At 37.3% G+C, this 27,005-nt stretch overlaps 1 protein-coding gene across 1 annotated transcript in view; it reads right to left on the reverse strand.

Moving 5' to 3' along the window:
• The window catches only part of LOC124613051 (hexokinase type 2-like), a 139,448-nt gene extending 112,982 nt beyond the window's left edge, over positions 1-26,466 (reverse strand). Inside the window, exons 1-5 of the mRNA XM_047141627.1 lie at positions 26,293-26,466; positions 23,583-23,722; positions 23,224-23,439; positions 16,201-16,263; positions 3,738-3,837 (exon numbers count right to left, since the gene is read on the reverse strand). Coding sequence (XP_046997583.1) covers positions 3,738-3,837; positions 16,201-16,263; positions 23,224-23,439; positions 23,583-23,722; positions 26,293-26,326 — 553 coding nt within the window. The 5' untranslated portion in view covers positions 26,327-26,466. The remainder of the gene's footprint in view (positions 1-3,737; positions 3,838-16,200; positions 16,264-23,223; positions 23,440-23,582; positions 23,723-26,292) is intronic.
• Between the last annotated feature and the right edge of the window lie 539 nt (positions 26,467-27,005).

The raw sequence follows: 27,005 nt of genomic DNA on the forward strand, positions 1-27,005 counted from the left end.
TGTTGCATGTTTCTTTGCATGCCATATCAGTCAGCTATAAATGAGTGAAAAAATATCTTGTTGGAAATTGTTTACAATATTTGCTTGTCTTTTTCAAATCCTGGGTATGAATTCTATCTATAACGCACACTGCAGCACTGCATCCATGTGGTGAAACTCAGTGAGTGGCACCCATTATCTATAAATTGCTATCCATATCGTACAGCCTCACTAGCTTTCATCACATGAGCACTTAGCAAATGCAACTTACAGGCTCCTGGCCCCGCCACATAGCTAAGGGAATATGACTGTTAGTTATATTATAGCACAGTGCAAGGCCTATGGAAGAGCATCAAGCCTGCACCACACTGTAACTTTGCACATTTAATAGCTGCATGACTGTGCAAGAAGTGCTAGTGACTGTGTCATTAGGGGAAGTATTGCTGATCATCTTCAAAAACTTTCAATAAGTTGTGCAAAATTTATTTGCCCTCTCTTTTGCACACTGCAGTCAAATGGACTCCTTGCAGTTAGGGCATGAGCTTCCAGTGTTATAACATACACTGATGAGCCAAAACATTATAATCATTATCCACTCTGACAGTGAATGACACCTGGTGGTGTTTTAGGCATGTGATGTGGCAAGAAAAGGATATAAAAGCAGCAGAGATGAATGAGTAATGATTCTAGCAGTGATACCTGCCACAGATTGGGAAAGCTATGACAGAAGCAACTTTAACACAGAGCAGATTGTTATAGCAAATTGCCTGGGAATAAGCATTTAGGAAATGGCAAATGTGATTAACAGTACTATGAAAAGAGTAGTTGCTACTCACCATATAGCAGAGGGTAGTTGCTGCTGACCATATAGCAGAGATGCTGAGTTACAGATAGGCACAAAAAAAGACTCACAAAATAAGCTTTAGGCCAGCAAGGTCATGTTAAAAATAGACAACAGGCGCACACACACACACACACACACACACACACACACACACACACACACACACACACACACATATGCAACTCATGCGTATGACTGCAGTCTCTTGCAGCTGAAGTCACACTGCCAGAGACTGCAGTCATGTGTGTAGTTGTGTCTGCACATGTCAGCATCTCCACTATATGGTGAGTAGCAACTATCATTTTCATAATATGGTTATATTCCATCCTGGATTTTCCATTCTTCAACTGTGATTAACTGTTTACATGCTATTGTGATAAGCATCCAAGGAACTGTGTTGCTGGACAGTGAAACCATCAGCAGGTGACGAGGTGGTTGACATACAGACTGTGCAGGTAGCAGGCTTTCCCTTACGATGACAAAGTGCAATGCTGGTGGAGGCGCAAATGTTTCAGAACATACCACTCAGTGAGCATTGTTGGATATGTTGCCCCAGTGGCATCATTAAATATGACACACAGTGGGTACAGGACAATCAAGATTGAACTGAGAATGAATGCAAGCATGTCACATGGTTGGGTGTATTATGTTTCTTGCACCACCAGGTTGATGGTTGCGTCCAAATATGTCAGACAGGCAATGGCTGCATCATGGCCACAGGCTGGTGGAGGTAGCCTTATGCTGTCAGGGACATTCACCTGGGCTACCATGGGGCACATGACAGGAATCGAAGGCACCATGACTGTTGCGGACTACATGTACATCATTGCAGACCACTTGCATCCCTTCATGGTTGATTTCTGCCCTGACAATGATGACATCTTCCAGCAAGTATTCCATGCCACACAGCTAGAATGATGCCACAATGATTTGAGAGGCTTGACAGTGCACTCATATGAGCAAACAAATTTGCATGGTCTGAACCCTATAGAACTCATATTGAGAGCTACTTCTGCACCCACAAACCAATGTCCTATAATTTACTGGAATTGCATGACTTGTGCATAGTCATCTGGTGCCATTTACCTGCAGAAAATTACCAAGGACATCTAGAATCCATGTCATGCACAGTTGTTGCTGTATTACGTTCTAAAGGAGGACCAACATAGTATTAAGCAAGTGGTGATTATGCTTTGGCTTAATAGTGTATGTTAGAGAGATAATTGAAGAGAAAGAAATAATTTTAAAACTGGCCAAGAATATTACTATGTATTGAGAAATGAAGAGGTTCTTTTATATTGTAAGAAAGGAAGAGGTTCATTAAGATTGTAAGGAAATAAGTAACTGTATTATGGATGATAAAATATGAAGTGTGAATATCCTGTAAGCTGCAAATGCTTGGTTTTGAGAAATATATACTGACAAATTTCAGACAACCTTCCAGCCACGTCAAATGGTTTCAAATCCACAAGCTTTCGGCCACGTACTCCACGGCCAATGTCAAGTGATGACTATCATATTGTTGCTGCTGTCATCCTTGTACAACAGCCCTACCATCTGTGGTGTCACTGATGAGCATTCCAGTGCCATATAGAAAGATTAGCCAGCAGGCATAAAATCCATTCAATCTTCAGCCTCAATCAAAAATTCAACTACCCATTAGGACAGTGAAAGATGATGCAGACCTCACAACATGAGGTATATACAAAATACCATGTGGTTGTAGTTTTACATTGGACAGACTGCACATATTGTTGAACAGCACTCTACAGAACATGAAAGATGTTTCCACTCATGGTGTTCTGAGAAATTAGTGATAGCAGAAGATGCTCTGGAAAACAAATATTGAACTGCTTTTGGCAAAACATTTATTATATAGACAAATGGTTTTTGAGGCAGCATCATAAAACTAATGGTCAAGATAAAAATTTCTGCAAAAACCATGAATAAAGACGATGATTTGCAGTTAAGCACAGCTTGGCACCCAGCCTTTGTAAGTTTGAAGTGGGCACAGCGGTCTTGCAAACAAAACATAACCTTATATGGCATTAGACTGGGAAACAGTGATGTCATAGGTAGTAACACCACTACATAAGGACAGCAGCAGAAACCAATCAACAGTCACCACTTGAGAATGGCAAAGGTGTACTTGGTCAAAAGCTCATGGATTTTAAACGATTTTACATAGCTGGAAGCCTAAACGAATACTGTCATTTTGAAAGTTTTTTGGCTGAAACTGTATTATAATTTTGTTTCATCTGACTAAAAATGAAGTACAATAATTATCTATGTTTGTTTGCATTTTAGAACAAGTTGATTTGAAATGACAATGAAAGGTACACAAAAAAACTGATAAAAATCCTTGAAGTAATGTTGTGATGTACAACCAACGTAAGAAGTCACTGAAAGTGGGGACAATAGGTGATTGTCTTCCCCAGTAAATTGTATAACAAGTCATAATGGAAAAGAAAGGACTAACATAAAAAAGTTGCAAAACAGCATGCAATTACAATTAGAACTTGGCTAAAAGAAAACAGAGTGTAAATAGTCTGAAACTTTATTTTATTCGTATTTGCACAACTGGTACCTGCAAAATCTATTCTTTTTCCCATTCCTAAGAAGTCATCACATATATATGTGAGACATGAGCCATAATTCAACAACAAACTGACTCTAATCATATGGGACAACTGCTTTACACATCTGCTCATAGATCCTTCTTAAAGATTGACGGACTTGCATTCTTTCATAGTCACATTAGATGGCCAATTGCTCCAGTGACACTTAATAATTTAATACTTAATTTTTACCTTATATAGTTTTTGCTACTGACAAATGCCACAGAACTATAGACTTATGGATTGTGGGAAAGCAAATAGGATGTATCAAAAATGTGATGTAATTCATTTCTTACCAATGATGAGTCCTATTTTTGTGTTGTGATCCTTCCATGCACATGACATCAGCGTACCTGTAGTGTCATTAAGAACTGCAGCGATGTTAATCTTCACATCCTATACATAAAAAGAATGTTGTCTAAGTACATTACAAATATCTTGTCATTCTTATACTCAGTGATGCAAGTTAAAAGAGTTATTGGTCTTCCCAACATTCCACTCAAATATTTTGGAACTTAGGACAAAGCAATTGAAACTGAGTATGGAAAACAGCATCAGCAAAGAAAAAGTAGACTCTACATGTAAAACAAAGAAATGGCTTCTCTAAGTTTCATTCTGTGGCTGACAGATTTTCTTCATGTTATATAGAGTTAGCATTTACATTTTTTAACAATACTAACACTGTAATCAAAAAGATAGGTCAAAAAGGTATGGTACTCTTTACCATTTCTTTGTGCATGAAGGGATTTTGGTTTGTATGTTATAAAGTTTACATAATCTGCAACACCACGATTCAATTTAATTATGGACCAATATCATGAGAGGCACACTGAAAGTATCAACATTTTCTTAGCAACTGCTTCATGTAAAATTTTAACTATTATTATCTTCCACCAAGACAAGCATCACATCAAGCAGTGCTGTAACAACATTTTTTTTTTTTACTGCCATCTTTAGATCTATTGTCTATCTTTATGTAATATGTCATGTTTACAAGATCTATACAACTTGTTACAGAATATAATAAATAACAAAGTTATGATTCAGGATTGGGTCAATAGTAATAGTAGCAATAAACTGATAGTAATGGAATAATGATCATTCTGAAACAGTATCAAAAATATTATTTATTAGGAATAACATCAATATACAGTGTCAGTTCAATGACCAGTTTGATGCAACTCTCCTCACTAGTTGATCCTATGCAAGCCTCTTCATCTCTACGATTTCTCCATCCCCTCCACCTCCCCACACACATGCCACCACTGCCAAAATGAAGATTTCTCTATGACCCAGGATCTGTACTGTCAGCTGATCTCTTCCATTGGTCAGGTTTTGCCATACATTTCTTTCTACCCAACTTGATTCAGTATTTTTTTACTGGTTATTCTATCCACTCACCTAATCTTCAAACATCATTCAGTAGCACCACATTGTATTCCCCTAACCTCTTCTTGTATGAACTGTAATACAGTGTCACTTCAGTATAAGGCTAAACACATAAATGCCTTTGGAAAAGGCTTCCCAAGATTGAGTTTGTGTTCTTAATTAACAAATCTCTCTTTTTAAGAAATATGTTTCTTGCACTGCCATCTGCAGTTTGTATCCTCTCTACTTATGCGATCTTTAGTTATTTTGCTACGCAAATAGCAAAACTTATATATTACTTTTAGGGCCGGTCATGTAATTGTTGCTGACTGCAGATAAAGTTTGATCCTAGTTCAGAAAATGAATCCAGCTCACAAATTAAATATGTTGTATAACACAGATCACCTGACAATGTTCACTGATGATATGAATTAACATGAGGCATGCTTGGTAACACCACAAAAGACAGCTAGCAACAAGATTGTCACTCTTCAACCTCAGATGTTCCTGCACATCAGTGACTCACACTATTTATTATTGAAGGTCTTATGCTGTAAACATGCAGAAAAATAAGCAGAAGGAACTTCTCAGACTTCAAGAAACTTCTCTATAATCGAAAAACTTCAAAATAGTCAGATATGTGTAAAGTAAATGGCAAGAAACAATATAATTTGCAGAACTTAAGGCTCTGTAACATAGGAGGCGTCCACAACATAGGCCCAGAATGCTAGGAAAACAGCATATGGTGTATTCAAGTGGTGTGGTTTCAAAAGATAGTGTTGTCATAGATATCCTTATAACAAATATTATAAATAATACATCATTCAGCAGATGATAATTCTCAGCCATGTGGCATTGTCCATTAAGTGCCATGGCTGATCTGAAAGCAAATACAAATGGTAGACAACAGTGGTGTTACATCATAGTTTCAGAAGCATATTAAGCATGATAAAAGCACACATATTACAGGTCAAAGGTCTTAATGGCCAAAAGCTTTATTTGTGAGTCTTTTTGTTGTGCTTGTCTGCAACTCAGCATCTCCGCTATATGGTGAGTAGCAACTTTCCTTTTCATAATATTGTTACATTCCATCCTGGATTTTCCATTGTTTGACATATTACAGATCATTGACCATGGCTTAGATTCCTGTGGGGATGAAATTTGCATAATCAGTTTAAATAGAGCAGTCATCAATCCAAAGGTGAGCTGACCACCACATTAATTTACTGAGCATGGTAGTATACAGGAGGCAGTATACCCTTGTCTTCGTCAGACCTTCGAACAGAGTTACCCAACCAGGTATATGGGGACCAAAAACTTAATGAGAACTCAGATCCATGTTGCAGTTCAGCATTCTGTACAGTAAGAAGCATTGCCAGAGGCAAAAGAAGTGATAAATGAAAATAAATAAATAAAATTAGTCTCAAAGCCCAGACATTTAAAACCAAAGTCCCGCATTTAATCACGAAGATACAAACAATACAGAGCTTCATCTAATAATTTGGCAACAAAAACAACTTTGCTAACTGACTGACATGTTGAAATGTAACTGCTAGATCAGGAAAACCATTTACTGCAGTTTCTGATTCTAGATCTTCATAGGCGTAGGTGATACACATTCCAATTGTGATATGCTGTACTCCTGTCTATGACAAAGACAGTCACAGAAACTGATTTGTGTGATAACTTTGACAATGTGAGTACTCCTTATATCATATTTTTATTGTGTTTACTAGAATTTTGTGTTCATGTTTCTTGCTTTGATGCATATTAAATTTACTTAAGACAATTTAAAGTAATTTAGTAATTTATGTTTACATCTATATCCACATCTACATAACTACTCTGCAATTCACATTTAAGAGTCTGGCAGGGGGTTAATTGAATCACTTTCATACTCGTTCCGTACCAGTCTACTCTCAAACAGCACTTCTGCATTTTGCAAATAATAAAATGATGGATGAGAGTAGCAGTCTTCGAAAATTTTTACCATTTCTAAATATATTGACTGATAACTATAAAAAAATATTTTCACCAGGCAAAGATGCTGTAGTCAACGAGACTACACAACTAAGGTTCAGACAATACATACCAATGAAATCACATAAGTATGGTATAAAATTTTTCAAACTGTGCTCCACTGAAGGGTATACATGGCCTGCAGGAGTATATTCTGGATGATATACCAATCTAAGAAAGAAATTTAGTATGGCTAAAAATGTCTATATCGAACTTGCACTTTTGTATGAGATATGAACTCACAATCAAATACCTTAAATTTAAAATGCATGTTGTTGAAACAGTACGGTACAACAAAAAGTTTATGCCACAAGTTTTTAATGTTGTAACCATGGAAGAGAGATGAAATGCTAGCACATGAAGATGACAATGGTACTGTGGTGCTAAAATGGAGGCACACTTGCAATGTTGGGATGTTACCAACAAAACACATACCTATTATGACATCAAGCTCAGATTCTATGCACCACAGTCATACTCTGAAACAGAAACCTTTGGCAATACTGGCATATAATAATTGAAAAACTGCCATTCACAGAAGTGATCAAATGAGGTCATACTCCACAATGAAAAGGAAGGATATGAAGTGGTATTGGAAGTTAGTACAACATTTGCTTTTAGGAACAAGTATAGTAAATGTTCACATCATGTACCAGGGGACACACATACAAAAATAGAAATAAGAAAATTTAGGGGACATGTCATTGACGAATTATTGTCCATGGAAAATGCCTGTATGAATGAAGTGCACTGTGTATTACCAGAAGGAATGGCAAACTGCCAAATGCCAAGCAGCAAAGAAAAATTTGAAAACAACCTTGACCTATGGTTTCAATTGTCCAAAATCACCTCAGATGTGTTGAGCATGTTTTAATGATTGTCATGCAACATACACTACTGGCCATTAAAATTGTTACACCACGAAGATGACATGCTACAGACGCAAAATTTAACTGACAGGAAGAAGATGCTGAGATATGCAAATGATTAGCTTTTCAGAGCATTCACACAAGGTTGGTGCCGGTGGCGACACCTACAACGTGCTGACATGAGGAAAGTTTCCAACCGATTTCTCATACACAAACAGCAGTTGACCAGCGTTGCCTGGTGAAAAGTTGTTGTGGTGCCTTGTGTAAGAAGGAGAAATGCATACCATCACATTTCCGCCTTTGATAAAGGTCAGATTGTAGCCTATCACGATTGCGGTTTATTGTATCGCGACATTGCTGCTCGCGTTGGTCGAGATCCAATGACTGTTAGCAGAATATGGAATCAGTGGGTTCAGGAGGGTAATACGGAATGCCGGGCTGGATCCCAATGGCCTCGTATCACTTGCAGTCGAGATGACAGGCATCTTATCCGCTTGGCTGTAACGGATCATGCAGCCACGTCTCGATCCCCGAGTCAACAGGTGGGGATGTTTGCAAGACAACAACCATCTGCACAAACAGTTTGACGACGTTTGCAGCAGCATGGACTATCAGCTCGGAGACCATGGCTGCAGTTATCCTTGATGCTGCATCACAGACAAGAGTGCCTGCGATGGTGTACTCAACAACAAACCTGGGGGCACGAATGGCAAAATGTCCTTTTTTCGGATGAATCCAGATTCTGTTTACATCATGATGGCCACATCCGTGTTTGGTGACACCGCGGTGAATGCACATTGGAAGCGTGTATTCATCATCGCCATATGGGTGCCATTGGTTACACATCTCGGTCACCTCTTGTTTGCATTGACGGCACTTTGAACAGTGGACATTACATTTCAGATGTGTTACGACCCGTGGCTCTACCCTTCATTCGATCCCTGCGGAACCCTACATTTCAGCAGGATAATGCAGACCGTATGTTGCAGGTCCTGTACGGGCCTTTCTGGATACAGAAAATGTTCAATTGCTGCCCTGGCCAGCACATTCTCCAGATCTCTCACCAATTGAAATCATCTGGCCAATGGTGGCTGAGCAACTGGCTCGTCACAATACGCCAGTCACTACTCTTGATGGTTGTTGTATCATGTTGAAGCTGCATGGGCAGCTGTACCGGTACACGTCATCCAGGCTCTGTTTGACTCAATGTCCAGGCATATTAAGACCGTTATTACGGCCAGAGGTGGTTGTTCTGGGTACTGATTTCTCAGGATCTATGCACCCAAATTGTGTGAAAATGTAATCACATGTCAGTTCTAGTATAATATATTTGTCCAATCAATACCCGTTTATCATTTGCATTTCTTCAAAAATGTTCAAATGTGTGTGAAATCTTATGAGACTTAACTGCTAAGGTCATCAGTCCCTAAGCTTACACACTACTTAACCTAAATTATCCTAAGGACAAACGCACACACCCATGCCCGAGGGAGGACTCGAACCTCCGTCAGCACCAGCCACACAGTCCATAACTTTGCATTTCTTCTCAGTGTAGCAATTTTAATGGCCAGTAATGTAGTATGATGTAACATGTTATCCTAAATATAAATCAATAAAGTATATATTTTATGTGTATATTGTTTGTTTGTTTATGTTGTACATCCTATAGTTATTTTTTCGTGCTTATTCCACTAAAATTCTTTGAAAACTTCAACTGCAAATCCTATCAACTTGATCAAGAAGAGTTTCACCCCTATTTGAGTGATTTACTCATCACCTAGACATAGATGGCATGGTAACAAACAAGTTAAAAATAAACAGTGTATGGGGAAGCCAGTAAAGTTGCAGAATTATGGACGCACTCTTAGTGACAATATGATAGCATGCCTAATGAATATAATTCAAGAATGTGAGAACCAACACCCTGCCTACGGGATGGACATACCCTAACAAAAATGAAGATGAAACAGATCCTAACATTTATAGAGGGATGTTCCTCTTGCCAGTGACCTATACAATCTTGTTTATTGCACTTTTAAACAAAGCTGGAAGAATACTTGATCCACAGTTAGGAGAGATCGAGAAGAGTAGACCATGACTAGAACAAGTCATAAATTTAAAGCACATCTTTAGAAATTACCATAATCAGAAGCTTCAAATATGTGGTAACATTTGCAGGTTTTAGAATGGCATACAATTCTATTGTTAGAAATACATTACTCAGCATTTTGAAAGAGTCTGAACTAGATAATGAAACAGCAGAAATAATTAAAGCAGCTTTAACCAACACAACACCAAAAGTAAAATTTATATGAGCACTGTCAGAAAATTTTGAAAAGCTCAGATTAAAGACAAGGAAATGGCTTTTCACCACTCCTTTTTATCGTGCATTAGAGGAAGTGATTATAGAATGGACAAAGGCCAAAATACTAATGGTATACAATTAGGGAGAAATTCAAACAAGAGCACTGTAGATTGTTTTAACATTTGCAAATGATGTGACAGTTATCACACATTTAACTGAAAGTGCACAAGAACAAATGACTAAACTAAAACATCAAGCAGTAAAAGTTGGATTAAAAATCTCATTTGAAAAACATCAGTAATGCAACTCAAAAGCTTCAAATAAATAACAACAAAATATCTAAAGTAGACTGTTCTAAGTATATAGGAGAATGGATACTAAACAACACAGACTAGAATACATAAAATGGAGAGGGCCTTTCAAATAACAAGGAACACATATACTAAATAAAATCTTAAACATGGAACACTATGAAATGGTGGTCATACCCTAAATACTCTATGCAGACTAGAGAAGGGACAGCGTGCAAAGTTGAAAAAAGCTGAATGAAGGAACCCAAGAAAAATATTAGGACACAAAAGCAGCAGTGAATCAGAATAGATTAAGATTTAACACATAAATACCTATAACTGAAAATTGAAAAGTTAACAGATACAATGAGAAAAGAGAGATTAAAATTCTATGGACACACATGCAAGATGAACACTGTGAGAATAACTAATTTTTTTATTTACTAAACAATTACAGATCCAAAATCACCTGGCTGGGGGAAATAGGAAGAGATATCAAACACATGAGAACCAACGAGGACACAATAAGAAACAGAACACTGTCTAAATAAGCAAAAGAGAAAGCAGGCTTTCAGGACAGGAAAAAAAATCAAGAGTTGGAAGAAAGTGGATGCAGTAAGAGAATGAACAACATTCTTGAAGAATGAAAGAAATGTGGGTCCAAAGGGAACTGCAGTTGAAAACATAGAAGCAGAAATTACGTTGAAACTTCCTGGCAGATTAAAACTGTGTGTCAGAGTAGAACTTGAACCTAAGACCTCTGTGGGCAGGTACTATGAGGACAGGCCATGACTGTGTGGGTAGCTCAGTTGGTTGAGTTCTTGCCTGCTAAAGGCAGGTCCAACACACAATTTTAATTTTCCAGGAAGTCTCATACAGTGCATACTCCACCGCAAAGTGAAAAGTATGTTCTGGGAACAATCCATCAGGCTTTGGCTAAGCCATGTCTCTGTAATACCCTTTCTCTCTGGAGTGCTAGTCTTGAAAGTTTCACAGGAGAACTTCTGTGAAGTTTGGTAGGTAGGAGATGAAGTACTGGCAGAAGTGAAGCTGTGAGGATGGGTCGTGAGTTGTATTAGTCAGTTGTCAATTCTACTATGAAACTCTTCAATGGTGTAGGAGGAGTTGGCAAACAATAAATAGTTTAAGTTCCTCTTAAATTGAACTTTATTTGCAGTTAACCTTTCTAGGGCTGCTGGCAAGTTACTGAAAATGTATGTCCTAATACTGGACATCTTTCTGGACCAAAATGATTGACTTCAAATCTTTTGCATTTTCAGTATACATAATTTAAAAATTGAGGAATCAGTTTATTCTACATATTTCCATTCATTAGTAGAGTCATTTTTGGGGCAAAGTGAGTTGTGTGAATTATATCTGATGTTAGTTCTAAAACAAACTGAGAAGAGAATTTAAAAAAAATTGGTATTCTGATAAGAGCTTAACAATAAAACTTGCTAGAACATATTAAATGTCTTGTAGATATGGTAAAGTATTCAAATTTAAGACAGAATTTGAGAGTTTAGTGTTCTCAAGTATTTGCACAGAAACTCTTAAAATTAAAGCTCTCGGTATTTTGAAATCAATGCTGTCACTTTAATAGAACACTCGAATATAACATTAAGTCATTTCACGCTATTGCAGTTAAATAAAATGTATGTCTTTGCCTTTTTTTCCAATCCCACAGACTTTTCTCCAAATGATTCATGAAATAAAATTAATGTAACGTAATGCCTTCTTGTCTAGGATTCAGAATGGGGCTTTATCTTGTGGGGCAAAACTCTTCAACTACCTCCCATCTAGTACAAAGAAAGAAATCAGGAATCTCACTAAATCGAGGAGGAAATTGACAACACACATTATTAACTGCTTCTGCAAATGATCTAGACTCAAGAAGCAAATTACTGTCAGCTGATTGATAAGCATCAAAGCTCATGACTCACAGGCCTACATCTACGAGGGCCGTTCAGAAAGTAACCTCCGGTTGATTTAAAAAAATACACCAAGTTAAATAAAAATATTTTAATATATACATCTTACAACTACATCTTTGCACTATTTTTCTACATAGTCTCCATAGCGATTGAGGCACTTATCGTATCTCTTCACAAGCTTTGAAATTCCTTCTGCATAAAAATCACCCGCTTGTGCCTGGAGCCAGCCTGTGACCGCATCTTTGAGCTCTTCGTCGTCATCAAACCGCTGTGACCCGAGCCATTTCTTCAAATGCATGAAGAGGTGATAATCACTTGGCGCCAGGTCTGGGCTGTAAGGTGGATGGTTGATAACGTCCCACTTGAAGGACTCAAGAAGGGCCGTTGTTCTGCGAGCAGAGTGAGGACGGGCGTTATCGTGCAAAAAAACGATACCGGAAGTCAGCATACCACGGCGTTTGTTCTGTATAGCCCGTCGTAACTTTTTTATTGTTTCACAGTACACGTCTTGATTAATGGTCGTACCACGTTTTCTGGCAGAAAAATCTTGCGAGGCTTTTCTTGGTTTGGTAGGCGAATTTGAATGTGCCCACATCTTTGATTGTTCTTTTGTCTCAGGGTTCACGTACTCAATCCAGGTTTCGTCACCGGTCACGATTCTGTTTAACATAACGTGACAGAAAGTCTAATGCAGAGGCCATTTTTTGAGTTTTGTGGTGGTCGGTAAGAATTTTGGGCACCCATCGTGCACAGAACTTACGGTAACCCAATCTTGCTGTCACTATCTCATACAAGAGAGTCTTAGAAATCTGTGGAAAACCAGTAGACAACTCCGACATTGAGAAACGTCGATTTTCACGAACTTTTGCATCAACTGTCTGAACGAGTTCGTCAGTCACCAATGATGGTCTACCACTCCTCTCTTCATCATGAACGTTTTCTCGTCCACTTTTAAATAAACGTACCCATTCACGGACAACTCCTTCACTCATAACTCTTGGTCCGTACACAGCACAAAGCTCACGATGAATAGCTGCTGCAGAATATCCTTTGGCTGTAAAAAACCTTATGACAGCACGCACTTCACATTTGGCGGGGTTTTCTATTGCAGCACACATTTCAAACTGCCACAAAAACTAAACTAGCGCAGGTACGACGTTCACTCGACCACGGCTTGCTTGATGCCGACTGACCTGTTGAGTGCGTGAACGCACAGATGGCGTCGCTACTCCCCCCACAACCCGCACTGTGACCAATCGGAGGTTACTTTCTGAACCACCCTCGTATATAGCTCACCCGGAATATACTTTGTTATGAGAAATATCATTGCAGTGTGTTAAAATGTGTAAAGAGTGCAGTGTGCAAAAATTAAGCTAGCAATACAAAGTAAACAGCAGTTATTTAATATAATGGAGAAAGCAGCAGCTGCTTTCACAGCACCAGAACTACTGAGTTCCTTGAGGGAGCCACGCATGACTAAATTATTTCACCTAGTGTGCAAGATATATGAGACAGGCAGAATATCCTCAAACTTCAGAAAGAATTTCAAAGATGGCAGGTGCTGACAGATGTGAATACTACTTAACCATCAGTTTAATAATTCTTGGTTGCAAAATACTGACACAAATTATTTATAGAAGAATAGAGAAACATAGGAGCCAACTTCAAGGAACATCACTTTGTGTTCCAGAGAAATGTAAGTACATGCAAGGCTTATTGACCCTATGGTTTATCATAGTACATAGGTTGAAGAAAGGCAGTCCTATGTTTATAGCATTTTCTTGTAGGGATAGTAAACAGCCAATGGTTTCAATGTTTGTAAAAAGTCTTCTTCAGAAGGAAATATGGACAACTGGATATGACCAAATGAAAACCATGGCCCATATGTCAAAGTTTTGTACTTCATCATGGCCATAGAGAAACTTTATGCTCTGCATAATCAGCATAATTTGCCAAGCGAAAACATCTGATCTGATATCGATGAAGCCAGCTTTCATCACAGAAGTCACGTGGGGGTATGTGACACAGTGCACAGAGTTGCAGGCAAACAGCGCATGGGCAACCCCTACTGGACACTCCTCACATGTGCCAACAGGGTCTTAAATACATGAGCTCAGGGCCTTTCCTGTCAGTATTCAGCTGAAGATGGCCAGAAGACTGAACTGAAACATCACGGCAGCAAGTTTCAGACATCTGGCAGATTGTCCAAAATTTTATGGAACAATCTGTACGCCATGAAGGTTTTAAATCTCACAACTGGTTTACACATTGTGACACAGGTACACTAAAATGTAGCCAAAAGGCATCAGTCAAATATAAAATTTCGCCTTCATATTAAATTAAAACATGCACAAAATGGTTGCTGAAATATGATATTTCCTCACCAACTTACAGCTAGTGTACTCATTACAGTACACAAAAATCAGACTAGCAATACAAGGTAAACAGCTGTTATTTAATATAACTGAGAAAGCACTAGCTGTATATGGAAGTGAAATTTTATATTTTACTGATGCCTTTCAGCTATATTTCAATGTACTTCTATCACAACATGTAATCCTCTATATTTCCTTCCGAAGAAGGCATTTTTATAAATGTTAGAACCACAGTAAACGGGTTTCAATAAACCATCCAATTTGCAACTGATTGGCTGTTTACTATTTCTACAATCCAACCATGTACAAAATTTTAAAATTTTTATAGTATTTGTAGATTTAGAGAAACCTTTGGACAATGTTGACTGGTCTACACTCTCTGGAATTCTATGGGAGCAAAATGTTATTTACAGCTTTTACAGCAAGCAGAAAGCAATTACAAGAGACAAAGGACATGAAAGGGAAGCTGTTGTTGAGAAAGGAGTGAGACAGAGTTGCAGTCCATCCCCAGTGTTATTTAATTTTTAAGGGACACCAAAGAAAAATTTGCAATAGGAATTAACATTCAGGGAGAAGAAATGAAAACTTACAGGTTAGCCAATGACACACAATTTTGTCATAGATGCCAAAGGATTTGGAAGAGAGTTAATGGAATGGATAGTGTGTTGAAAAGAAATTCTAATATGAACATCAACAAAGCAAAAAATGGCAATGGAGTGCAATTGAATTAAAGCAGGCAATTCTGAGGGAATTAGATTAGGAAATGGCAAACTAAAAGCAGTAGATGAGTTTTGCTATTTGGGTACTAAAATAACTGATGATGGCCAAAGTAGAAAGGATATAAAATACAGGTTGGAAATAGGAATTAATATGTAACATCAATTTAAGTGATAGCAACTCTTTTCTGAAGGTATTTTTCTGGTATGTATCCTTGTATCAAAGTGAAACATGTATGACAAATAGTTCAGGCAAGAAGAGAAGATATCCTTTTGAAATGAGATGATATAGATGAATGTTGATGATTAGATGTCTAGATCAAATAACAAATGAGGAAGTACTGAATCAAATTGTGGAGAAAGTAAATATATGCCACACACTGAAAGAAGGTAGAAACTCTTTTCTGAAGGTATTTTTCTGGTATGTATCCTTGTATCAAAGTGAAACATGTATGACAAATAGTTCAGGCAAGAAGAGAAGATATCCTTTTGAAATGTGATGAAATAGATGAATGTTGGTAATTAGATGTCTAGATCAAATAACAAATGAGGAAGTACTGAATCAAATTGTGGAGAAAGTAAATATATGCCACACACTGAAAGAAGGTATCAAGAAATTGTCAATTTGGAAGTGGGGGGAGGAGAAGTGAAATTGTAGAGGAAGACCAAGGCTTGAATACAATAAGCAGGTTCAAATGGATGTAGGTTGTGGTAATCATGCAGAGTAAAGAGGCCTGCAGAGTATACACTAGCATAGAGAGCCACATCAAACAAGTCCTTGGACTGAAGACCACAACAAGAACAACAACAAATTCAGCTTATGCAAGCACAAATAGTTTACTGCCATTGAATAACATTTAATTATTAATTCAGTTTCTAATACCTGTTTCACTCTGTTAATGTATATCTTGGATTGTTTCACCCTGAAGTTCTTCCTTCTGAATCTCTACAGAATCCAATGAAAAAAATAAAAAAATTAGTCAACCAATCATTGGGTGGATCATGACTTCTGGGCCACATTTATGTACACACTATTTAAGCAGTAGCCTAAGGGCCTACACCACAAAGGGACACACACACTGAAAATTAAAAAAAATTTTTTTTAATACTGTGTTGCGGGCCCACTTTTAATACTACAAGATTAGAGACATGTTTATTTTACAGTCTTATTTAGCTAATTTTTTTTGGTGGACAGTATAAGCGAAATAAATGAGCATTCACCTCTCAAACTCCACGCACCCTAGCATCAAATGCCCTGTGGTGCTCAGTCACACACATGAGACTTCAGTTGTCAAAATCACTAAGAGTTTTAAAAGCATGCTTGATTTGGAGCTTGAAGTATATTCAGTGTTGTGGAAAGTTGATTTCTTCTGTACCTCATTCCATCTAAAATGAGACGCATAAATTTATTTACTTTGTTTATTTATTTATATTGTTTTAAAAGTCCTTAAGCTCTTCAATCAATGGAAAACCATTCACATAACTTGATTAATTAAGGAGCTATTGTGGACAATGCAGAAGATAGCTTACCAACTCATGATGTCATACTAAAGTTAAGGTGACCATAATGAGCGTTTTAGTTGGGAATTCTAAGTTCAGTACTGAAAGTGACATTTTGAGAGTAAGAACCTATGAATAAAGTATAAGTAGTTTCATTAGTATCAAGTGAATGTGCAAACCAATTAGTCAGTAATATTATTCAAAACTTACATTCACATAAGTATTGTATATGAATTAAATGCAAGTATAATATGTATTCATCCAACAAAGATGTTTGAAGTCAAAATATCATATTTAAACTCAGTGGCATTGATAAAAGTTTTACAGAATAAAATAATAAACCTTAAAATGTAGCATTATAGATTTTTAATCTGAAAATTGTTCTAAAATTATATTTTTACAGGTTAGTTGTCAGAAGATTTCCACTGGTGAGGCTCACAACACAGGTTCAGCTTAATGGTCCGTAGATCATAATACTGTCACAGCAGCATGAAAGCTTCATTGCAGTTTAATGTATTATTTTATAAGAATAATCTACAATAGTGTCTTATCTTGGTAGTAACAATACACTTAGTAAAGCAAAACTTGGATTTGAGAAAGGTTGTTACGTACACATTCACCCATCATTCTTGGATTGTCACTCACTTGGTAGATTATACAAGAATTAAATGTCTTATCCAAACCATTTGATGGAGTAAATAACAATATTTTGATACAAAAACTAAGGTTTTATAGAATTAATGCTAACAAATATCTCACATTACATTTAACAAAAAGAGTGCAGTATGTCTACTCCATAATCCACCAACTGCTGACAGGGAACACTGTTCTGAGTAGGAGGGAATCATTAATGGAGCTCCACAATGTTCAATACTTGGTTCTCCGTTATTTCTCATACATGTTAATAATCTTTCATTAATATACTTCTAGTTAATTAGTTCTTTCTTCAGATAATACAAGTATTATAATCTATTCCAACAGACAAACATGTGTTTAAAAGGATTGTTGACTGGCTTTCTGAAAATGGTCTCCCCCTTAATTTTAAAGACACACAGTATCAAGGAGTACAACAGCAGCCATTAAATTAAACCTTGAGCAGGAGTTAGTAAGCAAGGCAGAGTTCTTCAGAGCTTTTGGTTGTACATAATAACAAGAATGTACATCACCAAAAAAAATACATTTTACATCTTCTTAAACACAGTTCAGCCATTTTTGTACTTCAAGCTATTGCAAGTCTCACAGAGAGACTACACAGTATATTCACTAACATTGCTTGTATTTATTTAGAAATGTCATGTGGGACTGTTTTCTGAGCAACTCATCTTTAAGAAGAAAAGTCTTCATTTCACAAAATTGTGTCATCAAAATAGTATGCTATGCTCATCCTTGATCATATTGTAGACAACTGTTTAAGGAGTTACATATTCTAACAGGAGTGTTACTGCAAAATTTTCTACCATGAAATTTGTTGTAAACAATCTATTAGAATTCTGTATGTATAATACTATCCATAACTGCAATGTTAGAAGAAAAAGTTATCCCCGTTACACTTCCTTAAAACTGACCTTAGGTCAGAAAGTGATGAATAAAGCTGCTACCAAAATCTTTGATGCTCACTTAATGGTATTAAATGTCTGTCACAGAGCAAAGTTAACTCTGAAAGTAAGTTGATATTGGCCCTTCTAAGAGGCTGTGGATGTATGATACTTCCGAACCGGGGAAAAAATGACCACTCCTCCCTCAAGAGTTTGAGGTAGGATGTCAAAAATTAAAAAAAAGAAACATTTTTTCAAAAATATATTCATTTTGTAGTGCACATCTCTCTGTGGAGTTTGATATATAAAACATATATATTCGGGGAAATTTAAGACACGTTATTTTGTCTCAAGTGTGACAATGTGCAGTGCCACACCTCTTCGCAGCATTCTTCTATCGCACATCACATCACTCTGCGGAATTCAAGCTGTATGTTTTGTAATGGAGGCCATCGAATGTATATTCAGGACACTGGAAATTAAAATATCCTGTGGTGCCTGCTTCCAATCACACGATTTGACATCCTACCCTCCTTAAAAAATACTCACAATTAATACTGGATGGGATTATTTGTAACTGGGAGAAAAGGAGCTCTTCAGAAAATTTGCACTCTTTATTGCCTACTAGCTAGTGACTTTCGCTTTGGGGTGACATAAAATCAAATACAGGAAACATAAAGCCAGTAAAGACAAGAGACAAACAGGACAGTAGACATTTCTTCAATCCTTAGATTCCAGCAGTTTTTTCTCTCTAATCTTGCTACAGCTTTACACGGTGTGTTTTCCTTTCTGTGAAAGAATCTGATAATATGAATAGTATCAAAGACTGGTGTGGTTTCTTGATCTGATTACACCTATTTTGTCACTGTCTGCTACATAAAGTGAAATTGACCTTTCTGATACTGCAGCAATTGTAACACACACCAAATAAGCAAGACTGTCTTGGCACAATTGGTCATTTACATTTACCTCATTTACATAAAGAACACAACAGAATATAATTCACAAAGCACCCATATCAAATGCCTATTAAGTCTACTACAAGCAAAAAGTTGTACATTAGGAAACAGTTTCACACTGCATTCATAAACTTTAAATTCTCAAGCATGAGACTGAACAGTAGTAGTACTAAATTTTTATACAAATTTGGAATCGTCATATTCTTCCATATGATTTGTGTGATGTCTCAATTTCACCTCTTTCCTCATTCTAACAAATAATCATGTCATAACTAATTTTGTAACTATTCCTGCCATTATCAAAACTCATTTTCCAGTTAACTTCACTAACTCTGCCAGAATCACCAGTTTAGTTATCCCACATTTATTCTTTGTTTAGGCATTATTAAGTGTTATTTATTCTCTGTTTAGGCATTAGTAAGTGTTATTTATTCTCTGTTTAGGCATTAGTAAGTGTTCGTACAATGCATTTTCCACACTATTCAAAGAATAGACCTTAAGCAGCTGCTAAGTGTGGACAGTACAACTGGCGCTTAGTACTGTAGCGGTATGGCAAAAATTGTCTGTCAAAATTTCATTTTCTTGGATACACTGAGAATATTAATATGTAACCTTTCTTACATGTTATTTCTGTTAGTCATTTATTTACACTCTGGTAGTTTCAATCTATGGATTTTGCTAACAATTACAACAGTGCTTATCTTTCACACAACCAGTCAACCATATAAACAGACAGCAATTGGCATTCACCCATTCGGATTTATTCAGCTCAGCTCATATAGCCCCATCCCCTTCGGTCTGTGGGAAAGTTTTTTTCTATCTAGATGCAGTGGGGATTCCCCTGGCAGAGGCATCATGTACACCATACAGGGTGGTCCATTGATCGTGACCGGCCCAAATATCTCATGAAATAAGCGTCAAACAAAAAAACTACAAAGAACAAAACTTATCTAGCTTGAAGGGGGAAACCAGATGGCGCTATGGTCGGCCCGCTAGATGGCGTTGCCATAGGTCAAATGGATATCAACTGCATTCTTTAAAATAGGAACCCCCATTTTTTATTACATATTCATGGAGCATGTGAAGAAATATGAATGTTTTAGTTGTACCATTTTTTTCGCTTTGTGACAGATGGTGCTGTAATAGTCACAAACATATGGCTCACAATTTTAGACAAACAGTTGGTAACAGGTAGGTTTTTTTAAATTAAAATACAGAACGTAGGTACGTTTGAACATTTTATTTCAGTTGTTCCAATGTGATACATGTACCTTTGTGAACTTATCATTTCTGAGAACGCATGCTGTTACAGCTTGATACCTGTAAATACCACATTAATGCAATAAATGCACAAAATGATGTCCGTCAACCTCAATGCATTTGGCAATACGTGTAACGACATTCCTGTCAACAGCGAGTAGTTCGCCTTCCGTAATGTTCGCACATGCATTGACAGTGTGCTGATGCATGTTGTCAGGCATTGTTGGTGGATCATGATAGCAAATAACCTTCAACTTTCCCCACAGAAAAAAATCCAGGGACGTCAGATCTGGTGAATGTGTGAGCCATGGTATGGTGCTTCGACGACCAATCCACGTGTCATGAAATATGCTATTCAATACCGCTTCAACCGCATGCGAGCTATGTGCCGGACATCCATCACATTGGAAGTACTTTGCCATTGTGTCATGCAGTGAAACATCTTGTAGTAACATTGGTAGAACAGTACATAGGAAATCAGCATACATTGCACCATTTAGATTGCCTTAGATAAAATGGGGGCCAATTATCCTTCCTCCCATAATGCCGCACCATACATTAACCTGCCAAGGCCACTGATGTTCCACTTGTCGCAGCCATTGTGGATTTTCCATTGCCCAATAGTGCATATTATGCAGGTTTACGTTACCACTGTTGGTGAACGACGCTTCGTCCCTAAATAGAACATGTGCAAGAAATCTGTCATCGTCCTGTAATTACTCTTGTGCCCAGTGGCAGAACTGTACATGACATTCAAAGTCGTAGCCATGCTATTCCTGGTGCATAGAAATATGGTACGGGTGCAATCGATGTTGATGTAGCATTCTCAACACCGACGTTTTTGAGATTCCCGATTATCGCGCAATTTTTCTACTACTGATTTGTGGATTAGCCATGACAGCAGCTAAAACACCTACTTGGGCATCATCATTTGTTGCAGGTCGTGGTTGACATTTCACATGTGGCTGAACACTTCCTGTTTCCTTAAATAACGTAACTATGCGGCGAACAGTCCAGACACTTGGATGATGATGTCCAGGATACCGAGCAGCATACATAGCACACGCACGTTGGTCATTTTGATCACAATAGCCATACATCAACACAATATCGACCTTTTCCACAATTGGTAAACGGTCCGTTTTAACATGGGTAATGTATCACGAAACAAATACCGCCTGCACTGGTGGAATGTTACATGATACCACGTACTTATACATTTGTGACTATTACAGTGCCATCTATCACAAAGTGATAAAAGTGGTCCAACTAAAACATTAATATTTCTTTATGTACTGCACGAATATGTAGTAAAAAATGGCGGTTCCTATTTAAAAAAACGCAGTAGATATCTGTTTGACTTATGACAGCGCCATCTAGCGGGCCAACCATAGGGCCATCTGGTTTCCCCCTTCAAGCTGGACGAGTTTTGATCTTAGTAGTTTTTTTGTTTGATGGTTATTTCATGAGATATTTGGCCCAGACACTATCAATGGACACCCTGTACATTCATTCAAAAATCAACTTATGATTCATTCAGAAATCAACTTAGAATGCGTTCAAAAATGTTCAAAAACCAACAGGTCTGTGTTTCAAAATCATATGAAACTAGTTCTTATCTAGTGCATAAGTGTTACACACTAACTTGTGCCATGAAGGTGAAGATTGTTTTCTGCTGTATTGAAACCACTGTAAATGGTCAGCTAGCAGCCATATTTAAATAATCATTATGTTAATACTCAGTAAGCTGACTAGTTCTAGATATTGGAAAATCCATGATGAAATAATGACAATATTTTCTCTCCCGGTAATATACTCTATGTTCTCGGAACCCTCCTGGCCTCAACCTTCATTAGTCATTGTCCTTCACCCACCATCCCATTTCCTGTTCCCACTCCAGCACTACTTCTACTCCACCAAAGCATCCACAATCTTCTTTATTTCTTTCCTTTTCCGTCCCCCCCCCCCCCCCCCCCCACCCCGCCTCAACCACCCACTATCTAACCTCCAGACTTCACCATCATTCCTCCCCCTTCCTGCCCTAGCCTCCTCCTTACCCTCACCATCCAGACTAATTCTCCCATCATGCTCTGTTGTTCAGAGTCTGACCTCAGCAGCCACAGACAGTGGTCATGTGTGTGTGAGTTGAGTTTGCATGAAAGTGTGAGTGAGTGTTGTCTAATTCAGAAGAAAGTCTTTTAGCTGAAAGCTACCTGTGTAGTAGTCTTTTTGAAGTGCCTGTCTGCAACTTAACATCTCCACTAATTGTCATAGTTCCAAAGAATTAAGATTTGTCACATGAAGTGACTTATGGGGCACTGAACTAAGCAAGTAGCCTTTGCAAGGCCTCCCTGGTATTTGGAGAGAGACTGTTTATCATTACAGCTGCGATATGCATAAGTAACAAAACTGTAAAAGAGTGATGCTTTTTGGCATCTATAAAAGTGAAGACAATTTTGGGGAATGGATGGTTAAATGTGAACATGTTCCTAAGGCAGCATCAGGGAGGCAGAAGTTGATTCGTGTAGGATGGTTAACTGAGGAGAAGGGAACCAAATAAAACAAATTTTAGAGATAGGGTTGATCTATAGGAGTGAGGACAAGTTCTCTTGAAGAATAAAATTTATTGTTAAGATTCTGATACTATATTACCGGTTTTTTGTCCAGTGCATCTCTCAGCAGCTGAACTACATCTTGTCCAATAACACCAGAGCAGTTGAAGCCTTTAGTCCACCTTTCAAGAATTCCTACAGATAGTCCTTTCTGCATTAATGGAAAGCTGAATGTAAATCCTAGAGGCAGTACTTCTGTGTGTAACTGATGCTCCTTAACAAATGCCACTAGACATTCAGCTATATGATCAAACAGCTGCAAGAAAACATAAGAATCAGTGCTAAACATAACAGTAGAATTGTTTGATAGTGGGCTATCAGAATAAATATTTAACTACACTGCAGAATGTTCTGCTATAATCAAACTACTATATTATCAGTGATGTATTACCAACAAACCTGTGTTCCAGTTCCCACCATAATTTTTTGTGGTATTGCAAATATCTTGGCTTTCATGTCAAAGTGCTTCTCAGACAAGTGAATAACAAGAACACGAAAATTAGTACCTCCAAGATCAAGTGCAAGGAATTTTCCCCTTTCTGTATTGTAAAAGAATGAAAAGAAGAGAAGATTAAACTTGCTGGTACTACATACCAAACCGCCATACATAACAAGAAGTTATGTGTATTCTGAATTACAGTGATTATAATTTAGAAGCCCTCATCCAAATACAGTACTGCTTTCATATGGCTTTAAATTTAATAGATATTTAACTCTGTCCTATGCTGCATAAATCATAATATAAATAATTTAGGAGTAAAGGAAAACCCTAACCAAATACCAAAAGCATTGAGTCGGCAAGTCCACACAAAAGAGTAGGCATATACATAAAAGAAAGAAAGCATGCTAGCTTTTGGAATAAATTGTTTGTTAATTTCAAGTACTCACTCGCGCACAGAGTCTCAACATAGACCTGACTGGATATACAACGCAAGCCTGGAAAAGGATTTACTCTGAAAGCTATGACATTTTGTTTTGTACATGCTTGTTGATGATAAGGCTTCTGCTATTCAGTGAGCAGTCTCCTTTGCTCCTACAGTTTTGCATAATTCATAAATTATATGCTATGGCAATAGCTGTAGATTAATTTCGTGAATAAAAGTAAAATTTATGTTAGGAAATATAACAAATTAATTTCCTTGAAGTAAGCTCCCTGTTGCTTGCATAAAAAGCATTTTTTTGTTTATATTAATATCAGTGGATGACCAGATACTGTCAGATTCAACTTAGTAGCTACTTTACGAAACATGAAACAGTTTAGTTTCCAACTGAGTAAAAATAGCATTGCAACTGTTCTAGAAATTGTTGATCAAATATAATAAGCTTTAGAAAATAAGAACATAATGACACTCACATTACATTTTCTAAGTATATAATTTCACTGTAATCCTTTTGGTACTTAATGATTTGTTTTACTTGAAAATAGTTCTACATTAATAACAGGACACAACCTGTTTTGGTCAGACACAGGCATTATCTTCGCTTAATACAAATTAGTATTGATGTCCTACAAGGATCATACCTCAGCCTGTTCTTTCAAATTGATATCAATTATTAACTGCATTTTGTCATACATTGTAATACTGATACAACCTTACTTACCTCAGATCGCAAAAGTTCAAATCTTATTAAACATATCAGAAATTGTATGACTCTCTTTTAATTTCTCATCATACAATGTACTCTATTGTAATTAATAATACATTAAAAATCTCTTATATGTTTATTTTGGGATACAAAAAAGGAATGTCTCTCAAATTTTAAATATTTTATAGATTCAAAAAGTAACTGGGAAAAATAATTCAAACATATCTACAAAACAACGTCTTTTTCCCTGTGAAAATTCAAGGATGTGGTTGGAAGTGAAAAAATTGTGTGTGACGTATTTGAGACATCTGTCAGCCACACCTCTCATATGGCTCTCTCACACTGGAACATTCTATTCATAACAACAAGATTTTTTTCAAAATACATGTAATGTGTCATTGGATACACAAAGCTATCATCCTCTTTATTGCACTAGTAACTGAGAAGCTATACATTTATGCCTCAGAACTATTCCGGTTCAACACTGCAGAATGTGATGCCAGAGAAGAAATCCTTACCCACCTCTAAACTTAAGGTATGTTTTGATATTCTAAGGTTCAAGAAAGCCAAGAATGGCTACTTACAGAAAGTTAATGCTCTCAGAGATTTTAATAAATTACTAATATCTGCACGGTTACTTTATGCTGATGGAACATTAGGAATAAAGTGCGTGACAATAAGTGGAAAATACTACCTGTGTATTTCTTCTTGCCTCTACATTCATCAGAGTTTTCATTTGGCAAAAGTTGGAGAATTTCAAATGAAAAAAAATTAGGAATGGGAATCACCTATACCTGGTGTGTGACACATAAAAATACACCAAAGGGCAGAGATGTTACCAATTTTGAGATACTGCTCCTTTTTCCATAATAAATAATTCAGAATGTACATCTCTGAGTTGTGATATGTTTCTATGCACTAAACACCAATCAGCTACTGGTTACTGGTTGCCTTTCCTCAATTTTGTTTATTGTTCCCACACTGGAAATTCTCCTACTGAAATCACCCTTTAGATGTTATAAACACAGAACACAAAATATGAGGGCATACTGGAAGTTCTGAGACTAGCTCTGTTTATGAGAAAGTAATTTATGAATGTATGTTTACACACAATCAACTTCAAAATAGTCACCTTATACAGCAATACAGTGTTCCCGGAGTTTCTGCCATTGATGAGATGTGCCCTGGATGTCTTCTTTTCAAAGAATGTCTAGCACATTCTGTGATTTGCACTGGATCTTTGCAGTGGAAGCAGAACAACAACCTTTGAGCTGGATCTTTAGCTTTGGGATAATAGTGAAGTCTACAGGACATAAATCTGGTGAGCAGGTGGGTGCAGAAGTTTCATAATCTTGTTTCTGGTGACAGAGTGCATTGTTGTCATGGAATAACAAGTATTTTGTTCACCACAAATCAGACTGCTTACACCGAATGTCCTCCCCCACATGCCTTAAAACCTAGATTAAGAACAATGCTACAAGTGTTGAAAATGACAATGAGCGTGCATTTGGAGTTGCCTTACCTTCTTCTGTAATGGAAATGGTTGGCTCTCCCATTGTGAAGACTGTCACTTTGTCTCAAGAGATATACCCATATTTCATCATACACAATGATCCTGGAAATGAACGGATCATCCACAGCATGCTGCAACAGCTTTCGGCACACTTGGATGTGATGTTCCTTCCATTCCTGGGGCCAAGCTCGACAGAAACATGCTGCATGTTGAAATCACTTAAGGACTGCCTTCAGTGATCCGCAGGATACACTAACATTGACAACAACATTGTGGATTGTTTGCTAACAATCCTCCTCCACAAGTTCCTGATTGGTTTCAATATTTTCTGGTGTTTTGCTTGTGGCAGGTCGTCATGATCTCTCATTGTCTTCCAGTGATGTTCTACCATTCTTGAATTGCACATGCCACTCAAAACATCTCGCTTGACTTGTTGAGCATCACAATAAATTTTTTCAAATTGTGTCAAGTCTCTCTGAGGTGCATTTCTCCAGTTCACACAAAATTTCACGGTCACTCATTATTTTAACTTGTTATTTGTACAAGTTGCAGGTTTGGTAACAAACATGGTCAGAATAGCCCCAGCTGCACAGCTCCATATATAAACAGGACACTGTCTCTTGGCACACTGACTTGTGAACATAGGTGCTCCCAAAACCTATGTGTGCAGCCTTGCACTGTCATCTGTTGGCATGTTACATTGCTTCTCTTGACTTCTCAAT

Source organism: Schistocerca americana, chromosome 4, assembly GCF_021461395.2.
Source record: "Schistocerca americana isolate TAMUIC-IGC-003095 chromosome 4, iqSchAmer2.1, whole genome shotgun sequence".
Classification (NCBI taxonomy): Eukaryota; Metazoa; Arthropoda; class Insecta; order Orthoptera; family Acrididae; genus Schistocerca; species Schistocerca americana.